This window comes from Grampus griseus (assembly GCF_964374135.1).
Source record: "Grampus griseus genome assembly, chromosome: 5".
NCBI lineage: Eukaryota > Metazoa > Chordata > Mammalia > Artiodactyla > Delphinidae > Grampus > Grampus griseus.
Genome location: NC_138998.1, coordinates 56,078,885 through 56,106,707, shown reverse-complemented (window position 1 = coordinate 56,106,707; position 27,823 = coordinate 56,078,885). Strand labels below are relative to the sequence as shown.

General features: G+C 38.6%; 1 protein-coding gene across 1 annotated transcript in view; it reads right to left on the bottom strand.

The window, feature by feature from the left end:
- Positions 1–663: 663 nt before the first annotated feature.
- The window catches only part of KCNMB2 (potassium calcium-activated channel subfamily M regulatory beta subunit 2), a gene marked incomplete at both ends in the record, with an annotated part of 29,790 nt that continues 2,630 nt past the window's right edge, over positions 664–27,823 (bottom strand). Inside the window, 3 exons of the mRNA XM_082655543.1 lie at positions 664–948; positions 12,827–13,022; positions 15,416–15,586. Of these exons, the coding sequence (XP_082511669.1) occupies positions 664–948; positions 12,827–13,022; positions 15,416–15,586 (652 nt within the window). The remainder of the gene's footprint in view (positions 949–12,826; positions 13,023–15,415; positions 15,587–27,823) is intronic.

Here is a 27,823-nt window from a genome sequence, read left to right as displayed (position 1 = left end):
TCACTTTCTATTTAAAGCACAGGAAGAGATTATAGAATTGGTTAAGGAAAACAGCTTATTTTTTGGAAATCAGTTAAAAAATCTAAAGTTATGAGTATAAAGTAATAAAAGAAAAATAGCTGGCTGGGTTTCCCCCCTTCTTTACAGTGATATGGTAGAAATACAAGGAAAATGCCTAAAGTCCTAAAGGAAATCTGGTACCTTCACTTGCTACAGGGCTCAGTATAGAGTAAGGAAAAAAAATATTTTTGGCTGCAGCTTTAGTAAACAATGAATGATGAAAAATATTGCAGAAATATCTTCAAGAAATCTGACCACTCTGAGCACAGACCTATCACACTGATATTGTCTATATACCTCCACGAAGCTTGGCAAATGAATAACTGAGCCTGATTTTGGTGGAAGGAGAGAAGGAAGTACTAGTTCCAGCTTTGAACCAAGATTATGAAAAAAACCCAACCAACAGAAAACAGTTATTTCTTCTCCTGAATAATAAAGACATCATGTTTGCATATAGAACAGCTTTTGCATTATTGCTCTACGTATAAGAATATATTAAGGAACTCATAATAGACTGCACATTACAAACTTAAGGTTCTTTGGTGAAGAATGAAAGAAAACAGTATTTGAGCTTTAAAGAAAATGATCTCATCCACTTTGCTTTTATCTATTGATCTGTTGAATCCTCTCACAGAGCAGGGAGAGGTACTGTGTGAGTTTCACCATGGCAACGATAGCCACGCCCCCAGCCATCATACACGTTGGCCAAAAGAGTGAATGGAACAGCACGTTGGAACTGTAGAGTTTGGTTAGGATGACACTCTTCTGGTTTCCTTCCGGGTCAGAATAACAGGAGAAGTGTTGGTACTTCCTGAAGTTTTCCATGACAACATTCACCAGGGACATGGATTCTTCAAAATTTTTTCCACACTTAGGTATATAGGAGCACTGTGGAAAATGAGATAAACCGTCACCAGAAGATACTCTGTGTGTGTGTGTATGTGTGCGTGTGTGGTACTAGGAGGAGTACTGAGGCCAACTTAATGATCTGTGAAATAACCATGATGGTTTTTCTTTTCATATTCAAACTAGTGCCTCTAGAAACCCTAAGAACTCACACACTGATTAAAACAATGTTTTTAGGTATCCGGCCAAGATGTACTTTGATAGCTCACTCATATAGCTTAAATATTGATTAAAATTGGGTGACTCCAAAAAACAATTGGATAACTCCAGTGGATTCCTTTTGCCACAGCTAAGCATGGTGAGTGTTCGTTATTCTCCACTGAACATACTTTTCCATGGAACCAGAGTGTCGACCTTTCTGTCTTGTATCTGTCCACAGCTGTCAGTTATCTCAGGGAACTCTTATCTTTTCAGCTTGGCTTCATTTTTTTCAGCCAAATCACCTTGGTCACCTTGCTGCTAGTCAAGAAGACAGCTGTACCCCTGGTGAGCTGCTAAAAAAGAATCTCAGAAAGTGTAGAGATATTGAATAAAGAGCTGTGATAAATGGTTCATGCCCAGTTAATGTTGACAAGGTAACTTTTTCCATAAAGCAAGGAAACATAAAGCAGAATCAATTCAGTTTACTCTTAAACCAGCACTCATCTGAGAATTTACAATAACTTTTCTTTGATTTTTTCACCTGCTATCTTTCTTGCTATATCTCTTGTATATGCCTCTCCTTTTTTTTCCTACACACTTACATCCTCTGATTTCTTTCTTTGTATCTCTCTTTTCCTTCCCTGCCCTGCCCTGCCTGCCAGCCCTCACCTCTCTATGTTACTTTCCCCTCTATTCCCTCTTCCTGTTCTCCTTTCTCCTTCTCTTCTCCCTCCCTCTTCTCTGGTTACAGATGGAATTAAAGAACTTTGTAGTTTTTCTTTTTATTACTTATTGGATATGTTTTTGCGTATATTTTCCTAATTTATAGATCAGTCTTTGAGGAGATGAAATCTCTGTGAACCTCTTCCTTGGTCTGTATGTGAACAGTGACAAAACTGATATAACAATGCATTTAACTTTTTAAAAAGTGAGGAAAAAAGTGATTTAAGTAACTTCTTTGGGAGATGTGTGGGCCCTTGATTAAGTCTTTGCCCTCTTTATGGTAAGGTGCCTCCCAATAGGAAAAAAATTCCTATCCTTTGTTATATACATTATCAAATGATTAATTGATTTACCTGAATTAAAATGGTTTGTGACAAGATCACTGCTAATCTCATGTTTTAATGTGAATTAGAAAACTATGCCCCCTCATCAAAACACTGTTATTCTCTGTTGAAAAATTGTGATAGTACACTGATTTTATGAAAAAAAACCCACATATTTTACTGCTACTACCAGTTTATAAGTTGTGATTTAAATATTGACATCTATGAGTTTTACAATGTCACTGGTACCCCTAGGATTGTACAGTACACAACTCACGCAACTGTATGTAGAGATACGGATGAGGTGGGCTGTTGGTGAACTTTGAGCTATACTGATGGGAGCTTGTGGGTAGGACCTTGGATTCCAGAACCAATTTAGATTTGTATATTTCACAGGAAGAAAATATAAAAGAAATGGAATGAGTTTTGCTAATGGAGTATGTTTGAATGACTCTTTCCCCTGACTTTTTAGTGGGTATACTGGCACTTGCTTTTTTTCACTGTGCTGTAATCACCGGATTATTTGTTTATAAACAGCAGGAAGATTCTTCAATTAGTTAAGAATGGAGGATGAGCATGCTGATATTTATCATAAACAAGGCTTAATATTCTCATACGAGGGCTGGTTGACAACCTCATATTTAATCAGCTAAGAATAAATGTGAGTACACTCATGAATGTGGTTAGTACAGAGAGCTGGTACTAGCACAACATTAAGGGTCTGAAAGTATCTCCAAGAAAGCAGAATTTCTCAGTGAGTTATAACTTAGTATGAAAATTGGTCTATGACTGCCATGATACATTTTCTACTGGTTGGATGCTGGATTGAAAGAGTTTAAAGAAGTAAGGGGATACCTTTATATTTTTCCTTCTTCAGCACTGTTAGATCATGTCTACAATTTTTTTAATGCTTTGATTCAAAAAACAGTAAAAAAATTTAAAGAAGTCATTTGTGGTTGAATTAAAAAAGAGCCAATTTAGCGTATGAATGCATCAGGTTTCTTTATATTTTGGTGCCAAGAGAGTTTATAGTGGTAGTTTTAGTGGCTAACAGTACTAAGTTATTGAAATGGTCTCAATAAAAATGGAATTCCATTAAAAATGGAGTTTTTCCTTTTCTTATGCTGTTGTGACTTGATTTGGCTTTTAAATTTTTTTTGGAGAAACATTTATCAGCCAGTGACAATAATTTTGTCACTATATAAGATTCTTCCAAATACAATGCGATATACATTACTTTTGAGACCATCTAGCAAGGTTGTAATACAGGAGCTGCTTTATTAGAGCTTCTAGTCATCAGGGTCTCAAATGCACGTTTGGACTGGCCAGATGAGGTGTGTCCCATACATGATCGGGTGTGGGTCCTCAGGGCCAGGCACTTAGAAATGCAACTCCACGTTACTGGTAGAGAAAAGATTTCTCTGCCCTTGTGTTTTTAGCTTTTTCTAACCTTGCCACCCACCACCTTTCAACACACATAAACTGGCTCCCACTAGATTATTATTATCCTTGAAAATTCTATCATAATATGTCAATCATTCATTTACTTCTATTATTGATGGGTCCTTCTTTTGTGCTAATGAATATATAAGGTAGTATCACAAGCCCCTGACGTGTCTTCAAGAGGTCTGGTTACTGTGTTACTGTGTTTCTATAGCAAGTTACTTGGCTCCTCAGAATCAACTTTTGTATATAGTAGGGTTAATAGAGCCTTCCTGGCAAGGTGTGTGAGGATTAAATTATGAATATGCATAAAGCATCAATAAATTTTCTTTAACATATTTTTTATTGGAATATCACATTTGTCCTTACGATCTAAAGTCTTTAAACAAGTGCCACATACTAAAGTAAGAAAACGTTAAGGAGGGTAAAATTACTAGTTATGTGGTTTTCACAGGAACAGTCCTGTTTGATGGCTCTTGTCACGTGTTCCTTGTTTTTGTGTCCAAAGAGATTTGACATTATGCTGAATCCTACATTAGGATTCTAAGTTTTTGTTTCAAACTATAGCCATGTGTATGTTTCTGAGACTGGTATGAATTTGGGGTAAAGATTTAGTGATCTTATGATTTTATCACATGTTTGGAGAGTGCATTTCAACAAATGAAAACTTTAGTAAGTGATCAACACTTAGTTGGAAAAATGTAGATTGAAAAGGTAAAAATCCTTGTGTTTTTAGATCATTCTTTTCTTGGTGGGAGGTATGGGCTAGGAAAGATTTAACTTTTAGACTGCATGATATATAACACAAAGGAACATATGAATAATAATTTTATATATACAACACACTTAAATGCCACTCAAAATTTGTTTATATATATTTATATTACCATGGCTATAGGTCCTTCTTTCTTTTGTGCCTAACATATGGATATAGAAACCTAGCAAAACTCTGAGGCAGCCATTCAGGGGAAGATTTAGACCCTTATCTCTCTTCTCTCTTTTTTTTAATTTTTATTTTTAATTAATTAATTTTTGGCTGTGCTGGGTCTTCATTGCTGCAAGTGGGCTTTCTCTAGTTGCAAAGAGCGGGGGCTACTCTTCATTGTGGTGTGCAGGCTTCTCACTGTGGTGGCTTCTCTTGCTGCAGAGCACAGGCTGCAGGCATGCGCTTCAGGGGCTGTGGCTCGTGGGCTCCAGAGCGCAGGCTCAGCAGTTGTGGCGCGTGGGCTTAGTTGCTCCGCGGCATGTGGGATCTTCCCACACCAGGGCTCAAACCCGTGTCCCCTGCATTGGCAGGCGGACTCCCAACCACTGTGCCACCAGGGAAGCCCTCACATCTCTCTTCTTAATCCTGAATTTTGTTAATAAACCTTTGTGCTTTTCCAACTCCCTTAAATTCTCTTTAGTATTGAAAATACAGAGATGGCCCCACAATGTGACCCTTCATCTCCCCAGCTGAGGAAACCTGGATCCTGTCACCTTCTCCTGACTGTCTTTTCCCTTACCACAAGGATTTAGCAATTGCATCTTCTCTCCAGTTCTTTGGAAAGCAACTGAAAGTTTTCTTAGCCTCCCTTCCAGAATCTTTCACATCAATAGAGAAGTGAAAGTTTTGAGAAAGTACCTGTTGGGCTTTTGCTAAGCCATGCTTCACTAGGCATGTGTGAAGCAAAAAGTGACAGGCCTTCACCCTAAAAATAAAAGCTGTGGGAAGGAGTGGAGGCAGTAGGAAGGGTATATTTGGCTGGATAACCTCACTGGTCAGCCTCCTTTTCTTTATGATGGTAGGAAGGGAACTATTAATTCTCAGGATCACCTCAGGGGAAGGGTTTGTTCTTCATTTGTTCTTTTATTAAAAGGGTAGTGTCTTATTTCAGAGAGGGGTTAAGTTTGATGAAATCTAATCAATATGTTTTGAGTGTCTCTAAAGTACCATTAGCATGCTGGGTATAGGCATGAAAAACATAAACAATTTAAAACAGATCATTAGAGAGAAACAGGACAAGGGTGGTGGGAATGATGAAGTGGGACCAGCAATGAGGCTGAAAAGGCTCTTAGTAAAGGCTCTACACTTCACAGAGGTGGGCCACAAATTTGTGAGAACTCTGTGGTATCCAGGGCATCCTAGTCCACAATGCCTACAAGATAAAAACAAAAACACTGCTCATTGAAGCATAAATATCTTGGTTCTAAAGTCAGATGGGACTTCTTCAGTGTCCACAAACAATGAGTATTGTGTACATGTTTATTAAGCATGTATGACGTGCCAGGCTTTGTGTTCTGTGCTGGAGAAGGAGACATAATCCCTATATTCAAAGGATGTAGAGATCCCCAGCTGGCAGTCTTGGAGTACTCTAAACTTTTGAGTTCTTTGAACATTAGTGATGGACAGAGGAGGTGAGAGAGTAAACTGGGATGTTATTTTCATTCTTGTTTGAGACTTCCTGCTTCTTACCATCACTTTTAAAAAGGCGAATCCCACAACATTTAGACAATTTTAGTTTGCACTCCTAGTATCTGCTTGATTTTGGCAAGTGGGACTGTTTGAAATGTTTGGTAGAGGAGAGGAAAACAGTATTCACACTCTGCTATGTACCATAGTTTCCTGCAGTATCGGGACAAAGATTCCTCCAGAGAGGTTTTCCTTTTCTGTGTTTTCCAGAGCTTTCACATTTGTTGTGGCATTACTGCTTGATGTAGAGTAGAGGAGAAGCTTAAAAGACCTATGAAATCCACTAATGAAATAGAAGCCATGTGGAGCTGCAGGATTAGTTAATACCCACAATAGCTTAAGCCATGGAGCCCTCAGGTCCATGATGTATCCAGTTAGCCCTTGAGTAAGTCAGATATCTAATTTGACCTTGCCCTTCACCATGATCCTCTTTCTCAGCAATGGAAAGGAGTAGGTTCATTTTCCATGCTTTTCTTCTTGATGCTCAGTGCAAGCTGTTTTGGGACACATTCTTCCCTTCATTTCTGCACAAAGATGCCCTTAACTGTGCCATAATTCAGTTTTGGTGAGTAGTGACTAAACTTTGTCAATCACAGAAGCATTTCTGAATCTATGGTCCGTAGGCAGTTTCAGGAAATTTCTAATTTAAATATCCCTAAATTTAAGGTGCTGATTATGGGGATGTCATATGTCTAATTTCTGGGCATGTTTTTTCCCATCTTTTCAGGGTGCACTTCTATCTAATATGCATTCTGTGTAAACTGGTGTTGAATATACAACCTTGACTGTTCCTGTGGGTCACGGATAGTTCTAGTCCTTGTTCATGGCCTTTTACTTGATCCTAATCACCTCTTGGAGTATGATGAAATGGCATGGATTCTCACCTATTCACTAAAATATACCATCAGAAGGATAAATATTTCTTAGAATTTAGAGTTTTTTAAAGCTCTTATCTTTACCCTCTCAAGAGGATGAGCTAATGTTTTGCTTTTGAAGAGAGAGCATGTTTAGGTAAAGAGACTTAGATTTTAATTCAGACCTAATTAGAGAATGTGTGAGTTTGGGAAAATTATTTCATTTTCTGACCTCAGCTTCATTATTGTGAAGTGGAGATAACAGTGGTACCTAATATGTGAGATTGATGCTGTAATTAAACAAATGAGTTCATGTAAAATATTTAGTATTATACAGTGCCTGGCACATTTTAAGCTCTTGATAAAATTTGGCTATTACCACTTTAGGAGTAGGGTTTTAGTCAGGATTAAATGAGATGATTTTTATAAAGTTCTTGGCATAGTGCTGGGCACATAGTATATAGTAGATACTTAATAAATGTGGGCCCCTCTTTTTTTCCCGTTTAGATTCTCAACTTCACTTTATTTTCTTCCCTTTTTTCCTTACCCTACCAAATGCTGTACAGAGGAACTCAGTGTTTACAAGCTTTGATTAAAATTGTAGAATCTCCCAGCATTCAAGCTAAAAGATAAATAAAATCTGGAGCAGTGGTTTTGCCACTGTCTGGAGACTTTTTTTTTCGCGGTACGCGGGCCTCTCACCGCTGCGGCCCCTCCCGCTGCAGAGCACAGGCTCCGGACGCGCAGGCTCAGTGGCCACGGCTCACGGGCCCAGCCACTCTGCGGCATGCTGGATCCTCCCAGACCGGGGCACGAACCCGCGTCCCCTGCATCGGCAGGCGGACTCACAACCACCGCGCCACCAGGGAAGCCCTGGAGACATTTTTAGTTGTCACACTTGGAGGGAGGATGATGCTAGTCATCTAGTGGGTAAAGGCCAGGGATGCTGCTAAAGATCCTACAATGTACAGAACAAGTCTCCACCCCACCCTCACAGACGACAAAGGAATATTCCACCCCAAATGTTAATAGCCTTGAGGCTGAGAAATTCTAGTCCAGATATGTATATTCTCTGGATGTGCAGAACTCAGAAGGCTTCAGAAAGGTGACAAAATGAGGGGTGATGCTGAGTCTGGAGTTATAAATAATTGGTTAATTTATATAATTTACTCTCCATCCAAAATAGCTATCTTCCTCATGACAGCGATATATAACATACTACATATATGGTAATACACTACATACCAAAAATGGATATACTTTCTGGTTTTGCACAAAGATTCATTTTTAATACTCTTTTAAATCAGATGGGCATGTTTTGGGGATCCCTGGTGGGTAAACAAGGTTTTAAACTCTCAAAGGAGATCAGCATTGAGAAATTTAACAACCATAGTGAATTAATACGCAGCCACAGTTTATGATTCCTGTGACAGCCTTGTAGCCAGAAGAGGCAGGGGTTCTTGAGCCTGCTTGCAGCTCCTAGAGACCGTTAGTCAGCCAGTTGCTCCACAAGAGCATGCCAGCTTATCGGCTTAAGCAGCTTCAGTTGTAATATGGACAAGAGGTTGGTCACTGAATTTAAAAGCCAAAGAAAAAGACTATATGAGAGAGTGTGAAAATTTAAAAATAAAATCCTTTTGGATATCTTTCTACAAAGAAGCAGACGGCTTGACTGATATACCTTTGCCTCCTGTTGTCCCAAATCAAACATTGTCAGTAGTGCCTTATGTATCTCAGTAAAACCGTGCCCATTCGTTGGTAACTATGGGGAAGACTACTATTTTTGGTGAGCTTGGGGAATAGTAATAAGAAGGAGAGGTCAAGATAGAGAATATTTTAATTTTTCTCCCCAGGAATATCCTGTATATTTCTCATGCTACATTAAGATCATGATTTAGTGACCTTTTGACATGGCGATAACTGTATTTTCCACGTATCTACTTCTGATTAAAGGCAGAGGACAGCTAACCAGCGAGTGAAGAACTACTGGGCCAGGAAGGTGATCCAGCTGTTTGGTGTTTTCTTTCCCCTGGAAGTGTCTGTTGATTCTAGAAGGGGGCTGAGATCCTAGAAGGTTGGATGGAATTTTTGACAGCCTTGAAGAGCTAAGGGCAGGAATTATCATTAACAACCTATCAAGTGGGGGCTCTGATGACACCCTATTCACTTTGGGCTGGGACTGTTAAGGGCTGCATCCTAGGAGTAATGGTCAACCTGAAGAAGATAGGTCCTCAAAGGGACTTAAGTTCAAACTTGAATATCTCAATTTATGTAGTCAGAATAAGGTGATCACGAATGGCACCTAGGGGCCTTGCAGAAGCAAATGGAAATAATTTTTGGAAAAGATGACATCATAATATCAACCTAGGCTTAAAATTGTTTTTATAAATAATTTTGCAGATATGGTGTTTGACAACTAATAAAAAATAACCAGACATTACAATGCAACATGAAAACAATTAAAAAAAAATAGAACAGGCACATAGGGGCTTCAGATATTGTAGTCATCAAAATAAACTTTAGTAACTACAATTTTACTTTTATGTTGAAGAATTTAAAAGAGAATAATTAGAATACTGCAGAAAACTAGAAATTATAAATAAGATCCAAATGGATATTCTAGAAATGAAAAATACAATAAGAGAAATTAAGAGCTCAATGGATGGGTTTAAGAGATTAGTCAGAGCTGAGGAAAGAACTGTGAATCAGAAGGTAGGTCAATATCTATAATGAAGCACAGAGAGACAAAAGGAGGGAGAATATTAAATACAAAAGAGACAGGAAGACACACAGGGGATACAATGAGAATACCTAACATACAGTCCGTAGGAATTCAAAAAGGAGAAGAGGGAAAGAATGAGAGCAGAGATAATATTTGATGAGATAATGACTGAGAACCTTCTAAAATTGACAAAGAACATCAAGGAAGAGGGAGAGAGGCCCTGGGAACACTAAGCAGGCTAAATAGAAATAAATGTTTACTTTGGCACATAGTAGTTCAACTGTAGAAAACCAAAGAAAATAATCTTTAAAGTAGACCAAAATTACCTTCAAAGAAGTAGCAATTAGACTGAGAGCTGATTTCCAAATAGTAGTAATGCTCACCAGAAGACAATGGAATGCTTTCAATGTACAGAAATAAAATAACAGCCAACTTAGAATTATATACTCACTGAATATATACTTTGAGAATGAAAATGAAAAGAAAATATTTTCAGATAAATGAATGCTTAGAGATTTCTTTAGAGCAGATATTGCACTAAATAATTAAAGAGTGTTCTTCAGGAAGTAGGAAAAAATGATCCCAGACCAAGGATAAAGGAAGGAATGAAGAATAAGAAAATGGAAAATGATGTGGACACATCTAAATAGATAGCTACTATATACAAAAACAATAATAATATCTTCATGGGCTTAAAGTATATATCGAATAAAAATGATGATAATATATAACTTGAGAAGAGAATAAATGGAGTTAAAATGTTTTAATATCCTTGATTAGTCAAGATTGCAAGTTGTAATCACTAGTTAAACACTAAAAGAATAGTGAGAGAACACATAACTTCCAAGAAAATAGAGGGGAAAATGGGATCATAAAAATAATCCAGTGAAGAAAGGGTGCTCTTTTCATAAATGGACTTGGACAAATGATTGTCCATATGAATAAAAAAGAAACCCAGAAACTTGACTCTTGCATAAAAATCAATTCCAGGCAGATTGTACTCTAAATGTGAAAGGAGAAACAATAACATTTCTAGAAGATAGTTTGGGAGAATGACTTCATGATCTCAGGGTAGGTGAAGACTTTTTAAACAGACAGCAGGACAACCAAACGTTTGAAAAAAAGAAAGAAAAGAAAACGAAAGAAAGGAAGAAGAAGAGGAAGAAAGGAAAAAGAAAAAAGAGAAAAGAGAAAAATATTGACAAGGTTTGGTTGCACTGGAATTAGAGACTTCTTTCATTCAAATACATCATTAAGAGAGTGAAAAGGCCACCTTTCATTTCAGGAGAAGGTATTTGCAACGCAACAATCCAGGAAGGTTCATATCTAGATTTAAAGAATTCCTACAATGAATACTAAGAAGAAACCATCTAATAGAATCAATTCAAGAGAAAACAAGGGACTTGAACAGACATTATTAAAAAAAAGGATATTCAAAATGCCAATAAATAAATGAAAATGTACTTAATAACATTAGTCACCAGAACTGCAAGATTCTGATTTCCTGCAAGTGCAGGATATGTTTTATTTCTTTGCTTTCATGGTGGTTATGTGGGGGAATCTCTATAACAAGTGCTTGAGCTGTACTTTTTCATTTCTTGCATGTTTTACAGTTAAAAACAAGGTAAATAAACCAAACAATGACCTAGTATCAGCAGACAGCAGACAGCAGACAGCAGACAGCAGACAGAATACTGGTCCTAAAATTTTAACTGAGATTTTCCATGGTAGGTTCACTCCCGATTTATAGCTTACATACTGCCTTCATAGGGTTTATAGCTTACATACTGCATTCATTCATACTGCATTCATACTGTAGTGATAAAGTGTCAAAACGAGAAAATGGAAATATGTCCCACTTTTTGATGCCTATTCAATTTTGGCCAATTTCCAATTCCTTGGAGATTTGAGAGTTTTACAGACATTCATCATTACAGGTCAGTTTTGATTTAAAAACTTGGCTTGAGGGATCTTGAAAAACGTATACTTTGTGGGAGAACTAAGCTATGTATATTTGTAGAATAGGATTAGGACTGGTATTGTTTGTGGGTACCACAAACAAAAGGAAATCAGAGCAGACATTGTGTCCTCAGAGATATTTGCAAGAATTCTTTTAAGTTACTGTAACCAAAATGCAAGGTGGGTTTACTTACTTTTTGTTAATATATCACAAAACAAATCCTATGTTCTAGTATCAAGCTTTGCAGCTACTGAATTTTTTTCAATACATATAATCTGTATCATTTAAGTGCTGATAATTGTAATGAAAAGTTTTTACAAGAAAGGCTAGAGTTGTGAGAATTGTATCCTGGTGACGAGAGCCAATTGTCCTGTTGGAGAATGGTATCAGGTTGTCTTGGCATATGAAAGTACTCTGGCCATCTAAATTGCTACCATAAATCCAAAACACAATGTATTTAACTTAAAATTGATAATGGCAGGTTGGTTCTGCTGACACGTTACTCGTCATCGCAGACCTTTTAAATGCATATTTTATGTGCAGCTTTAATACAATACATATTGAGCATCCAGCACGTGGACTTGAATGTGCTAGTGCTGCAAAATTCAGCCTCTATGAACATAACACATGTGAAGAAATACGCACAGGCCCACATAGTGTGACCATGGGTTGAAGGTCTCACCTGTGCTCTGCTCAGCACTCTCCATACTCTGTTCTAATCCTCACAGTGAATGACCTTGCAAGATGGTCATTGTTATTACATTTTTAGAGAAAAGGATACTGAGGCTCAGAGAGCTTAAGTTACATCTCCAAGACCACAGAATGAAGTGACAATGACCGTGGAAAAGCAAAATATAGTTTTACCCCGTGGTTCCCAGGTATATGACAAATATCTTGCTTTTTGGCTTGTACAGCTGTGACTAAACTGCACATTTGCTTTGAAAGACTAAGTCTATTTGTGTATCAATAAGGACATAATGTTTACCCTTCTAAATGAAAGTAAAGGCTAAATCTTCACTGTTCCAAAATGGGGAGTGATTTGACCACCACTTGCACAGAAAATAAATGTTTCCCAAGTAAGAGAGTCAAGTAGTGTAGTGAGTTCTGTGACTGGATGAGGAAGGGCCTGCTTCCTAGTGGCATTTTCCTTTGAAGTGCTGGCACAGGGGAACTTGATAGAGAGATGGAACGGTGCGGAGCTGTGTGGGGGTGAACGAGATGCAGTGTGCGCCCAGCTCCTACCTCATGATTGATTTTCATTGTCTCTTCCGTGTGGTAGAGAAGGAGCTTCTCTCCAGAAGAAGTCAGGTTAACGTACACCTGGAGACAGGGGTACTGAGAGAGTTTCCAGCAGTCCGGACCACAGCTGAAGGAGCAGTTAAATGTTTCCGTGATGGATGCATTCAGCAAGGTGCACTGAGCCTCCTCGGTCCACACACTACACAGAGAGGAGGAGAATAAGCACAGGCCCAAATGCCAAGGGCAAAGAAGGTGTAATCAGAGGGGAACATTTGTCAGCTCCTTGACCTGAAAAATCTTCAAGATCTATAATACAACCTATTTGTTAATGTGTATGTTTTTAAATAGAGCAGCTTTAGGCTAACTATAATATAAACACAGACAAACTTTGCCTGGCATCTGAGAACTTTGCCAATGATTTCCATCAGATATAGTATCATCTTTTCCAGTGCTTGATTTAAGTTAGATATTTTTCCTTATCAAATTCATTGGTAAGCATAAGGCAGCATCTTTTTACATCACAACCTGTACTCACCCTGCGTTTCTGCATTTTAAGCTGCTTCCTGCCATGCCTTGGTCCTCACCTCGCAATGTCTGCCCAGTTTGTAGGCAGCGAAGGGGTAAGGGAGAAGGGGAGGAGAGATGGTGAAAGGGTGGAGGGGCTTGAGGTCCAATGTGACAGATGAAAGGACAGTGATATATTTCTTTAAGGTCTTTCTAATAAGGGAGAAAAGATAACTCCACCTTTTGATTATACCAAGAGCAATCACTTATTGCATCCCCCTTCACCCTAACTGGTGCTTTACATACATTGTCTTCTTTGTTCTCCCAATAACCCTATAGGTTAGGTATTAATTCCTTTTAAAGCTGAGTGAATTGACAGTCAGAGAAATCAAATACATGCAAGGACACACAGCTAATAAGTGATGGAAATTGTGATTCCATCCAATCCTCTATTTCTCTACTGCCCGGGCTCATTCCATGGTGCTGCCCTTCCTTCCCACAAACAGTGGAAAAGAGACTCTTGTTATATGCAGATTAATGGGTTCTTATCAGTGCCCTGGGACCTCTCAATTAGAAAGATTAAACAAACAAACCAACCCTCCAGCTGCCCATTGGTCAGCTTTTCATTCTAAAACATTTATAATTTTATGATCAAGGGTAATATTTGTGATTAGGAAGTAACACACCCAGAATCAATGTTTTGCTTCTGGATATAAGCTGATTACCAGAGTGATCAGAAAACATTCTTTGCAGATTAACAGCCCTTCTTTTTGCTGGACATGTGTTGACAGGGCACCCTTTCCATGTCCAGTTTCATACCAGAGCCAGGATACTAGCACTGACCCCCTCTGGTGTGGCAATTTGTATTTTCCTGGGACATGAGTGGTCAGATTTTGCTTATACAAGGACGAAAAAAGTCTTAGATGGTTCTAAGCAGATGTGAGGATCTGAAAGCGGTTTTGGAGTCAGTGAACTCTTGGGGCCTGAGGCATCAGAGCTTTCACTGAGAAGCAGCACAGCTGAAGGCATCAGAGAAACAGAGCAGAGCAGCCACAAATGGGAAAGATGATGCCTTAATTTTAGCAGATTACTGTGTTTCAACTAGAGTTTCCTTCTAAAATGAAAGTATTAATTTAGGTGGGGAAATGAATGCCACAAAATGGTTTGATTCTCTTTTGGATTGAAACCTCAAGTTTTCATTTGAAAGGGCCTCGTTTCTTTAAGCTGAAGCACTCTGAGACCTTCCCCATTAGTTATAGCAATGCTGGGCTTCCCTGTGCTCAAAGTGTCCAATTTATGGACAACAGTTAGCTAGAGATGCTGTGGAGGTTTATCATGTGGCTTACTCAGGAGGAACACTTGACAACTCAGTATTCAATTGCCTCTCTATTCAGTAAACCTAGGGCAAGTATTTACATAAGAAGGGTTCAAAATCTTTAATTTAAAAAGTTAGTGCATAGTAGTGTTTTTCAACCTATTAGAATCACCTGGGGAAATTTAAAAGATACTGGTGAATGGGTCCCACTCCAGACCTACTAAATCTGACCCTGTGGAATGATTGTGGTGGGGCCTGGATGTCAGTATTCTTAAAAGTTTCTTAGGAAGTTGAAATGTGCAGTTGAGAACCACTAATATTTGGGGTGATGGAAGAGTGGGGTGTGGTGGAAAGGAATGCAGGTGGAGAATGGACAGAGGTGTGAAGAGGCAAGAATAGGGATTCTGGAATTAACAGGATGTGGTTTTGAATCTTGGCTCTGCCGAACACTAAAGCTATATGACACTGGGCAAATTGTATCTATCTTGAGCCTCAGTTTTGCCATTTTTATGAGTATATTCATACTTGTAGAATAGTTATGGGAATTAAAAAAGTAATGTATGGCAAGTCCCTGGCACATAGTAAGCAGTTTATACATATAACTATTTTTATCATTATTGTTAGATAACATTATTGACAAATAGTATGTGCCAGGCGCTGCTCAAAGTTCTTTTTAGGAAAGCAGGTGAGGAAGAGGACCTCAAGATTGATAAGCTGTGTGGGAGGAGGGAGAAGGGAGACAAAAGACAGTCCCAAGCACCCAATGGCTTTACCTCTGCATGTATGAGCGCAGGAGTGTGATTCCCAGCAGAAAGTACATCATGATGGAGCACACCATCATGGCCAGTCCCAGGAGAATGGCCCGGTCCTCTCCTGCTTTCAGTGCTGTGACAGTTTTCCTTTTGTCCAGGAGGTCATGGTCCCTGATTTTTTGGTAAATGTTTCTGAGGTTGAACATAATACAGTTTTACTTGAAGTCCACAGTTAATCAACACACCCCTAAAGAGTAAGTCGCTGCTCAGGCCTTCCTAAGGCAGAGAGGCCGAGAGGGGTCCTCCAAACCTGCCTGAGTGCAATTGGATCCCAGCATGTGACTATTGCCTTCCAACACACACGTGCACACACACACACACACACACACACACACATACACACACACACCCCAATCCTGAGCAGAAATGAGTCTCCCTTCTTTCTTTGGGACCCATATCTAGCTGTCAATACTTTTGCTTTTTCTTTAAGTCTGAAGAAAGAAAGCAATCCCTTCAGCCCTTAAAATAATGCTTTGGGTTTGTTTCCTTTGCCAACCCCCAGCTGATCATCATTGATCTTTCTGTACTCTCTGAATACCTAATGGAGCATTAATTCAAATAAATGGCAACATATATGAGGAATCTATCAACTTAATATCTTATTTCCCTTCGGTAATAATAGACAGAGTTTATCCTGGTTAACATTTTTCTCAGGCTTAGGGTTGCTTAGGGCTCTGTTGACTTGAGATTTATAAGAAATGTGGAGATGTCCAGTGGTGACCCAGACTTCTTTTCCTGTACTGTAAACATTCGAGTGAGTTTACAAAAATGTCAGTCAAATCAAGGCCAGACTCCATAAGTTTGGATAGTTTTATTAGTATTTTTTAAAATTTTCGAGCAGTAACCTACGGAAAGAAAAAAACAGATTGGAGTCAAACTGTCTCCTAGTTCAAAACCTGATTTCATGGCTTACTAGCTGTGTGATCTCTACAACTTCCTCAGCCTTTCTAATTCTCAGTTCCTTGCAAAGTGGAAATAATGTGTAACTACATTGTTACGGTTAAATGAGATGACATAAGTAGATTATCCAGGAGAATGACTGACATGAAGTATTTAATAAATGTTCCCATTTAAAAATGGTGTGGGGAACGCACCTATGGTCAGCTAATCTATGACAAAGGAAGCAATGATATACAATGGAGAAAAGACAGTCTCTTCAATAAGTGGTGCTGGGAAAACTGGACAGCTACATGTAAAAGAGTGAAATTAGATCACTCCCTAACACCATACACAAAAATAAACTCAAAATGGATTAGAGACCTAAATGTAAGACCGGACACTATAAAGCTCTTAGAGGAAAACATAGGAAGAATACTCTTTGACATAAATCACAGCAAGATATTTTTTGATCCATCTCCTAGAGTAATGGAAATAAAAACAAAAATAAACAAATGGGACCTAGTGAAACTTCAAAGCTTTGGCACAGCAAAGGAAACCATAAACAAGACGAAAAGACAACCCTCAGAATGGGAGAAAATATTTGCAAATGAATCAATGGACAAAGGATTAATCTCCAAAATATATAAACAGCTCATGCAGCTCAATATTAAAAAAAAAAAAAAAACCCAATCCAAAAATGGGCAGAAGACCTAAACAGACATTTCTCCAAAGAAGACATACAGATGGCTGAGAAGCACATGAAAAGCTGCTCATCATCACTAATTATTAGAGAAATGCAAATCAAAACTACAATGAGGGGCTTCCCTGGTGGCGCAGTGGTTGAGAGTCCGCCTGCCGATGCAGGGGACACGGGTTCGTGCCCCGGTCCGGGAGGATCCCAGATGCCGCGGAGCGGCTGGGCCTGTGAGCCATGGCCGCTGAGCCTGCGCGTCCGGAGACTGTGCTCCGCAACGGGAGAGGCCACAACAGTGAGAGGCCCGCGTACCGCAAAAAATCCCACAAAACTACAATGAGGTATCACCTCACACCAGTTAGAATGGGCATCATCAGAAAATCTACAAACAACAAATGCTGAGGGTGTGGAGAAAAGGGAACCCTCTTGCACTGTTGGTGGGAATGTAAATTGATACAGCCACTATGGAGAACAGTATGGAGGTTCCTTAAAAAACTAAAAATAGAATTACCATATGATCCAGCAATCCCACTACTGGGTATATACCCAGAGAAAACCATAATTCAAAAAGACACATGCACCTCAATGTTCATTGCAGCGCTGCTTACAATAGCCAGGTCATGGAAGCAACCTAAATGCCCATCGACAGACGAATGGATAAAGAAGATGTGGTGCATGTATACAATGGAATACTACTGAGTCGTAAAAAGGAACAAAATTGGGTCATTTGTTGAGATGTGGATGGATCTAGAGTCTGTCATACAGAGTGAAGTAAGTCAGAAAGAGAAAAACAAATATCGTATATTAACGCATATATGTGGAACCTTGAAAAATGGTACAGATGAACTGGTTTGCAGGACAGAAATAGAGACACAGCTGTAGAGAACAAACGTATGGACACCAAGTGGGGAAAGCGGCAGGGTGGGGGTGGGGGTGGGATGAATTGGGCGATTGGGATTGACATGTACACAATGATGTGTATAAAACTGATGACTAATAAGAACCTGTTATATAAAAAAATAAATAAAATTCAAAAAAATAAAAAAAGAAATGGTGTGGGGAGCTACACCTTTATGACATGGACATCAGAACATCCCAAAATGGCTGTGCTTCTCCAAAGAATTTCTAAAGGACAGAATGTCAAGGCAGTGAATAGTGTAGACAGCTTATGAGTGGAGGGTTGGATTTGAAATAATGTCTGGCAGAGAAGGCAGAAAAGAAGTGAGAAATTGCTGGGGGTGCTGGCTGGTTGGAGAGATATGTGAGAAATATGGGAAGGAGGCAATGCTCAAGGATTCTGGAAACACAGGCAACCAAGTAGCCACGGAGAAGGGAGCTTTGGATTGCGCGGGTGTGGGAGTGGGGGAGTTGCTGGCTTTTAGGGCTTGGGGACAGAGAGGAGGACACATAGAGTGCTGAAAATGGAGAAAGAAGCTCTTATGCCATTTTTATTTTAAGCTTCAGACAAAAAGCCAACATACATGAGACAGACTTCAGATTTTCCTTTTAAATTTTCATCACTAGCCACTCTCGTTGCTTGAAAAAGTACTAGAATCCAGTGTGGAACTTTGCAGAGGAGGAAAGAGATGCCTGTTATTTGTATAATTGTGTGTATATTCAGGGATTCTATTCAGCTTCATGCTCCAGGATGGCCTTACTGGTGTTTATGGCTGGCATACATTCTGGGGCGCTGGTTCATTCTGGACTGGTTGTTAGTTATTTTGATTCCCTATAGAAGTGTGAGAACATGTATGTACTTAGTATATTTCCAAAAGGTTTTAAGGAAGACTATATGTTAATCTGGTTATTAGAGTATAAAATTAATGGATTAGTTTATTATCATTATTACTATTATTTAAAAGTTCTCTTCATGAGGTAGTTTATATAAATCTTACTCTTTCCTTGAGGAGTGGGCCCTTTATAGTAGGAGAATCATAGCTAAATAGAGGACTTTGTTCCTCATCTTTTCATGACCGTGTCCTTCCTGCCTCTTTCCCACCAGCACTCACTCATGGCCACTCATTCTCCTCATGGCCAGAAGCTCTGAGAGCCCATCTTTTTTATTACTCTCCAGCTCCCAAGCCCAGTGCCTCTGGACTAGCTAGCTGGCTGGCCAGCTTGCAGGCTTTTGGCTTCCTCAGGCTAGCCACCACCCATCCTCTAAGTTTCCCCATGCTTTCGTGAGGTTTTCTTTGGAAAATGTAGGATTTATATCAAAGCTCTTAAACTTGATTCTCTATGAACCTGAATGAAAAAAAAAAAAAATCAATGCCCATTCAGTTAAAGCCAGACTTCGGAAGCAAGAAGAGACAGGCTGAGTCTGAGTGGCTTCAAAGGCCTGCTGTAAAATAATAATCTTCTGTTACTTTCCTGTTGTTATTTATCAAAATGTATTTAATTCTAATGGCTGCATTTGAGATTTGGATTTCCTGCAGGTGGAGGCCAGCAAGGAGGGAGCAATAGTCTCAGCTCCAGAGTAGTAGGCTGTCACACTGCATCACTTACATCAGTCTATACCCATAAAAGAGATGCAGTGTAATCAGTCAGTTATGTTACTAGAACAAGAAGAATACAAAAATGATTCAAATGGGTAATTTAGAAACAAATCACAATTTGGAAATGGTTAACAAATGTTCTTCACGTGCTCTGGGATGTGTAGAGAAGAGGGAAAATGATTGGTTTCCACGCAGGCTAAACACATCTGGGAAATCAGGATATTACTCAGCAAAATGAAAGTGGATGAGTGAGGTGGGACATACTCATGAAATTCATCAATAATGAATTTATTGCTAATTGAATTAATGGATAAGTTAAGGAATGAATGAATAATTTGGAGGACTAAAGATTCAGTTAAAGTCTACGAACCTATTTTGAATGCTGGTAACCTCTAGTTATTGTATGTGGCCCCTACCCAACAGGAAGACCAACATGAAAAAAAAATATCAATGTAGGGTAGTAAATTCAATGATGGAGCCATTCACAGCATGAGTATAGAAGAGGAGTAATTTTCCCAGCCTGAGGGAGCAGGGCAGGGAGCAAGGATTAAGGTTAGGGAAGGCATCCTGGAGGAGAAATGCCTTAAACAGAATCTTCAAGATTGAATCCAAGTTAACCACATGACACAGGGAATCAAGGGCATTTCAGACAGAAGGAATCACATGAACAAAGGATGGAGATTTGCAACTACATGCTGACTGTCAGAAACTACACAAATTTTATTATTACTCGGATGAGTGTGGGACAGGGGAAATGGGGCAGATGAGTTTGGAGAGGTAGTAGGTTATGAAGAGTTTTTGTAAGTCATTTAAGGAACTTGACCTTTATCCTGTAGTTAATGGGAAGATGGCAGAGGGTGACATGATCAGAACTGAGTTTCAGAATGATCACTCTGGCTTCAGGGTGGAGATTAGATTAACGATGGAGGCAGACTTAAATCGGAAAGAAGAATTAGGGGATAGCTACTATAGTGTTGGCAAAGGATGATCAGGGCTGGATCTAGGATCGAGGTAGGATAGATGGAGAGAAAAGGATGTATGGAGAAATATCTAGGAGATAAAACTTCAGGATTTGGTGACTCATAGAATATAGGGGATGATGAGGAAGTGAGAAAAAGGATATAGTTTAGATTTATGCCCAGAAACTTAACTTGGACGACTGGGGGAATAGTAGAGGGTGTTAAAGCAGGGGTCCTTATTTTGCTATTCTTCCTGGTTCCAAAGGGGGTGTTTTTGCTGCCCTGGCTAAGAAGGGAGAGGCTGATTGTTCATTTATAGATTCTCTCCCCCACAAACATAGTGTCATGAGCTCAGGTGAGGATTGACTAATCTGATTGGTGAGATAGGCCAGAGCCTGACAGTCAGAGACCCTGTCTACATTTTGGGTGAGACTGAAGATCACTGTTTATGAGTGGCACAATTTTTTTCTCATCCTTTTGGACTTGCCTTTGTTCAGGCCTGGTGTGCCTTGGCCTCGCTATCTCTAGGTAGTAAGCCCCAGGTGGGGAAGGGAGTGTCCATAGCCTGAGACTAAGTGGATTAGTGAGGTGCCCCTCCTATGCCAAGTTGTCTTCAAAACTGGGGGTGGGGGGTGGGGAATGAGCATGATGCTATATTTTGGGCCTCAGGCCTAAACATCATCCTTCATACTAGGAAGCCTTGTACTTTGGGGGTTACTCTGCCACTACTAACAGAGTGGACAGTTCATCTCTCTTTGGCTCTTTGTGTCTATTCTCTGTGGACTCTTCTTAAAAGGGGTAGAGGGAGAAATAAGGGAATGAAGGCTAGAATAGTTCATTGAAGTAGAGCTCTCAGGAGGAATAATGACTCAGGCATGACTACAAAATAAGTTTCGAATATGGGGGATATTCAGCCATAGGTATAGAGCAGGAATGTGGATTTCTAAGTCTGAAGCAGATCTAGCCTTGGTGTATACTGGCGAAGCAGTATGTTTAAGCTCTGTTGGAGCAGCTGTGGCTTCATGGTTCATGGTGAACCGTGAATCAGTATGGTGGTTACAAATCAGCATTTATACATGTTGGCAATAACAAGTAGTACATATGTGCAGTCTTTTCTACATATACAGGGAGCATTCTGCCCAAATCCTTTTGGAGAATGTGAGTTATTAATAAAACTACAAGGCAAATTCAAGTATAACAAAATATTTTGTATAAAAAATTTTAATTGTCCAATAAAGCTTTATATTTACCTCAAGCCATAGTCAACACAGTACAATTTTATTTCAAACTCCATATTTGGATAGTGTCTTAAAGTTTGATAGTAGTCCTATGGTTCATAAGCAAAGTATTTATGAGGCTGTACGTATACAAACATGGATATAAAGAGTAAAATGTGCAAGAAAAAAAGTTTTCCTTGGGCTTCACTCATTTAAATTCAGATTCCCTTGGTATTTAGCCTGCAGGAAGAAAACTATTCATGTTAAGGCAGGGTAAATGTCATTTATTAATTCATTTGTTTATTCATTTGTCAACATTTTAAAGTCTTCATAAGATGAAACGTACTGTGCCAAGTTCTGGGGAATACAAAGTGAATAAGACATGTCCTGAGGGAGCTGGGTGAGATACCAATCATTACAATGCATCTTAAGGAGACTTACTGTAATGAGTACAGAAAGGAAGCAAGTCAATATGCTGGGCGCTGATTTGCCAAAGGTTCAGTTAGTGAATGGCTAATGCACCATGATTAGCCAATTTGCCAATTTATTGAAGGATCACTTTGCCAAATGAATAATTTGCCCACTTAATCACAGATTTAACAAAAACTTATTTTAAGGAGCATTGTTTTAAGTATAGTAAATTAATATGAATGTATTTTCTTAAGAATATTTTAAGATGATATTTTAAAAATACATTGAATTATATTCTTATGAATATGTTCTTTTTAGCAGTATTTTAAGGTCTGTTGGTTTTTTTTTAAAGCTAAGTAAGTTTCTGAGGGAGGTTTAGTCTCTCTATAAATAATTCTTATATTCATAGATATATATGTTTTGAATATGTGTATGAATATATTCTTCTAATAGATATAGCAAAAATTTAGCATTTCGTATGGGAGCCTTTCTGTTTATAATGATTTTACTCAAGTCCTTTTTAGAGTTATTTGCTGTTTTGCTAACATTTTAGCATCACTGAGATTCTTGTGCAAATTTCATGACTTTGATAGATTTGGCAACTTTATCAATTAACCAAAATTTGTTTCTTTTAACTATTCATAAGATTACGGTAATTGATTTTGGGTGGGAATTTTTAACAGCTTTTTGAAGTTTCTGCTAAGTTTTATTTGAACAGTTTTATTTTGTCCTTATAACAAAATGTTTAATTTGTCTTTGCTCTTGTCCTGTTATTGGAACAGGAGGGATCTGGACAAGATTGGTGGGACCCTCTGCTGGGGGAAAGTTGAAGAGCAGAATCAGCATAATGTAGCCTGGCCTGCTGATCCTAGAGAGGGGGAAACCCAGGGGCAGAGAGGAGAGGAAACAAAGAATAGAGAGAGCAGTAGGGCATGGCTGGGTCGGGGGGAGGGGAGGAAGACCTGAGAACAGGGGACCCTGAAGACAGAGGGTGTCTGGAGCACAGGGAGGAAAAGACAGAGGGGCAGAGAGATAGAGGGACAATGGCTGCAGAGACTGAGAGACAGAGGAGGAGAGTCTCAAAGCCCCAAATCTGGGTCCCCTGCAGTCTTTTTGGTTCCTACTAACCCATAGAACTATGAGGGTTACAATGATTATACAAAGTTTTTGGTAAGTAACTAAATTTGATAAATTCACCAAAAAGATCAACTGGCAAATGCATTAGTATTTGGCAATTTGGCTTCAGGCAAATTGGCTATCACTGTATTGGACATTCCTTGAACTGGGCATTCAGTAGATTGGTGATGGATAACTTGGCTCAGGACTTGATTTATGAACATGAATGTTTTAATTCATGTTTAATTAAACCAAGGTGGCCATAACAGTTTAAGTGGTGATGGTTAAAGGATTCAGTAATAGACTGAATTAAATCTCCAATGAGCAAACAGTTGATAAGGGGAATAGGGTAGCTGAGAGTGGTTGGATTCCAGGATGCAGTGAGTGGGGGTGGCAGGTAATGAGCTGGTTAGATAGCCAGGGGTCAGAGATAAAGGGTGTTGTATGTCTTCTGAAGTTAGAGGAGCCACTAGAAGAATTTAAGCAAGAAAGTGATATAATTACTTTGTACTTTAGAAAGATCACTCACGTTAGTGTGTGGCTGTTTGGAATGGTTTATTCCTGGAGGCTAAGAGACTGATTCTGAAACTCTGTCAGCATTTCAGGTGTTAAATAGGGGTTGAAAAAAAAGCAGTGGTAGAGGAGATGAAAATTTAGATATGGGCATCATTTGTGTCCAGAAGTAACTATGAACACTGTGGGTTTTAATGAGACTCCCTAGGTAGTCAGAGAAACAAAACTCAGCTCGCTGAGTACTAGAACTTGGAAAGGGCAAGAAGACAGATCTACAAAGGGTCCCAAAGCAGTCAGAGAGGTGAGGGGCACTGGCAGGTGCAGGAAAGAGGAGGGAAGGTGTGAATAAAGAATTATGTATATCTGTCATAACTTGGGGAGGCCCTTCAGAAACCTAACCATAGTAACCATAATACTTAACATACTAAATATTTATATTTATGCCTTTCTGGCCCAGTGAATATTGAGTGGTTCAAGTTAGAGCCAGACCGCATTCACCTTTGTATGTTCAGTCTCTTGCATTTATTAGGCTCACAAAGTATGTTCCTTTATGTGGGCTAGAAAAAGCTTCAATATTGAGCCTCCCTACACTGAGGCAGCCAGTGTAGGGGGGCTTAATGGCCAAGTGAAACCAAGTAGACCAGAGAACCATGGCTAGAACAGACTCCTGGCTTCTCTCTTCCTATCAGCGCCCATTGTACTGTACCACTAATACATTTAGTATTCCTTCTAGGAAAATTTCAAGCTTTTCTGGCACTGAGAGCTCTAGTTTCCAGACTTCAAGGAAAAGTGCCTTCTCTTAGATCCTACAAAGTGAATCTGTGGGGCAATAGATTGCTGAATGCCAGCTGAGTTGAAACAGGCAGAGTTGCTATGTATCTTTGCCCCAGGAGCACTCAACTCATTATCTCATATGGCAGAGCTGAGAGTGGCATGGATTAAAACAGCCACTGTTCTGCCTTCCACCCACCAAAGTCTTCTATGTTTTTGAGATGTATGTACATCCTCACCTTCTATTAGTTCTATTAGATAGAACTAAATAATCTTAAATGTTTATATTAGTTAAGAAGAAAGCCTGAAAATTAATGTGCTAGGCATCCAACATAAGGAGTTATGAAAAGATTAATAGAATATATTAAAAGAGAGTGTAAGGAAAGAAATAATATCCATGAGTAGAAATAAATGGAATAAAAGATGCACTGTATTAAAGAATCAATGAAATCAAAGATTAGTTTTTTGAAAAGACTAATGAAATAGACAAACCTCTGATGAGACTGATAAGAAAAACTAGAGAAGACTCAAATAAATATCAGGAATTTAAAAACTGTAAGTACAGATACAGTTAGATTAGAAAGATAATAGAGGATATTAGAAACAACTTTATAGCAAGACATTTAAAAACTTTGATATATGATTTACTTAAATATATAGCAAATTCTTACAAATGTATGGCTTATTGAAACTGCTTTGAAATAGCTAGAAAATCTAAATAGTTCTAAATCATTAAAAATTGAATCATCAATTTAAAATATCCTCATAATGGAAATACCAGGCTCTGATTATTTATAGGTAAGTTCTACCTAGATTATACAAATCATTCAGAGGATCATATTCAGAAAAAGACTTGGTGACATAAAGATGCAAATTTACCACAAATTAATTAATAGCTTTCATAAAATTCCAATAAAAATCACAAGAGCTTTTTTGGGAAGTGGGGTAGGCATGACTGGACAAGCTGATTCTAAAATAGGTATGGGAGTGCAAACATCTAAGGATAGCAAATACAATCCTGATTACAAAAGAACAAGGTGGGCAACTTTTATACCAGATATCACGATGCATTATAATGCTAATGTTTGTAAGCTCAGGGGTGGTGTTTGTCTGAGGTAGACAAAATCCACCAGTGGGACAAAGTAGAGATCCAGAAACATATCCATGCATATGTGGAAACCTAATATATGATACATGTGTACTTTTAGATCATTGAGGAAAGGACAAACTATCCAACGAAAGGTGCTGGACAATTGGTTATCTGTACAGAAAAAAATAGATGCCTAGTTCACACCACACACAAAAGTAAACTTCAGGTGATTAAGGACTTAATTGTGAAAGGCAAACCTACAAAATATTAACTGTATCAGAGCATACCCTTTTGAACTTGGGATAGGAAAGGATTTCAAAATGTTGAAAAATTGCTGAGAACACATTAAAATTAAGACCATGTTTATGAAAAGACATCATAAAGAAAGTGAAAATACAAGTAAACTGGGAGAAGCTGTTTGCACACAATAGACAAAGGGTTAATAGAAACTTTTATAAAAGTTTTTAATAGTTTATATAGCATTTTAAATTGTTGCTGCAGGAGGGTTGGTGTATTTGGTCTACTATACTGTCAGAAAAGGAAGTCTCATTGTTATTTCTCTCCTCCATCTCTTTCCCCGCTCCTGGAACTCTTATCATTCACATGTAACTTTCTGATCCTTCCTCTTAAGATTTCCATCTCTTTGTAATTTTCCTCTGGATTTTGAGATATTTCTTTCACTTTATCTTCCAGTTCTCTCATTTTGTTTTCAACCATTCTCAATGGTTACCTTTCTATATTCTATTAAATTTTTTAAATGAAAGAAAACAGACTTTTATAAAGAATTCCTACAAGTCAATAAGAAAAAGACAAAAATCCAATTAAAAATGGGCCACATGTTAGAACAGGCACTTTACAGAAAAGGACTAGGGACGTAGACTCAATCTTATTACTAATCTGAAAAATGGGAATTGAAAGCACAATACCCTCTGGATTGATGAAAATTAAAACCCCTAAAACTCTAGAGCAATGGAATCATATCTATAGCTGCTTTGGAAAGCAATGGCATTGCCTGGTGAAGTGGGAGCTGTGCATACTTTTGAATCGACAATTCCCAAGTTAGGTGTAAAACCTAAGAAATGTTTGTACATATATACAGGAGACATGAACAAAAAGTTTTATAGCAGCATTGTCAGTACAAAAAGAACTGGAAATAATGCCAATGTCTATGAGAAGTAGACTGGATGAATAAATGGTGGTATATTCATATAATGGCATACTACACAGCAGACGAAATAAGCTACAGCTAGTCACATCAGCACTGATAAATCATGGGACCATGTTTGGTGAAAACAGCGAGTTGCAGAACAATTCATATGGTATGATTCCATTTATTTAAAGTCTCCAAACATTTAGAAGTAAACAATGTATTGTTTAAGCATTCAGATGTGACAAACTCATGAAGAAAAGCAAGGGAATGATAAACAGGAGGGTGGTGTCTTTGGGTGGGGGCAGGGATAAGGAGGGGGATGCTCTTAGGGAAGCACCCTCAAGGGCTTCAAAAATTCTGATTGTTTTAGTTTTTAAGCTTAATGAAGGGTACTCAGATGTTTATTATATCATCATTCTCTGTATGGTAACATGTGATAAATGTTCCTTTATACCAATTCAATATTTAGTATAAACAATCCAAAGAATATTTGATAAACACTCAGTGGTAATGTCCTTGGCTAATAACCTCTCTCTTCTTTAATTTTTAAATTAGTTATTGCTGCTCTTGTTTTATTTTGCCTCCTGCGATTTAGAGATTAACGTCGGCTCACCTAACAAAGAAATTTGTTCAGGGAAGAAAAAATATTCCTTCACATTGCTGGGCATGTGGAATGGAGGATAAGGATAGAAACCAGTGTTTTGCATATAGCAGATGATCAGAAAAAGGACTGGCTTTGAATTAAAATAATGAAAAAAATGTAAAGTTGACTTCAACTTCCCTCGAACCATAAAAATTAGGTTTCAGAATTTTCAGTGGACTTTTACTTCCACTTGGTCGCTCTGCCTGTCTGTAAGCTTATTTCTTGATGTTGCATCTCTTGAGGAATCCTAGGGAAGCCGATATCCTGACAAGTTTGTCTCTGGTCTCAGAATAAGGCAGTGTGGAGTGGAGCCAAGGGTTTTTGGCTGCCTGGCCTCTGGGATTGCCGGGGGAACACAGTTGGAGAAGCTGAACACACAGAGGCCAGGTTTGCAGAATAAGAAACTGAGGGTGGAACAGTTACCAGCAGTT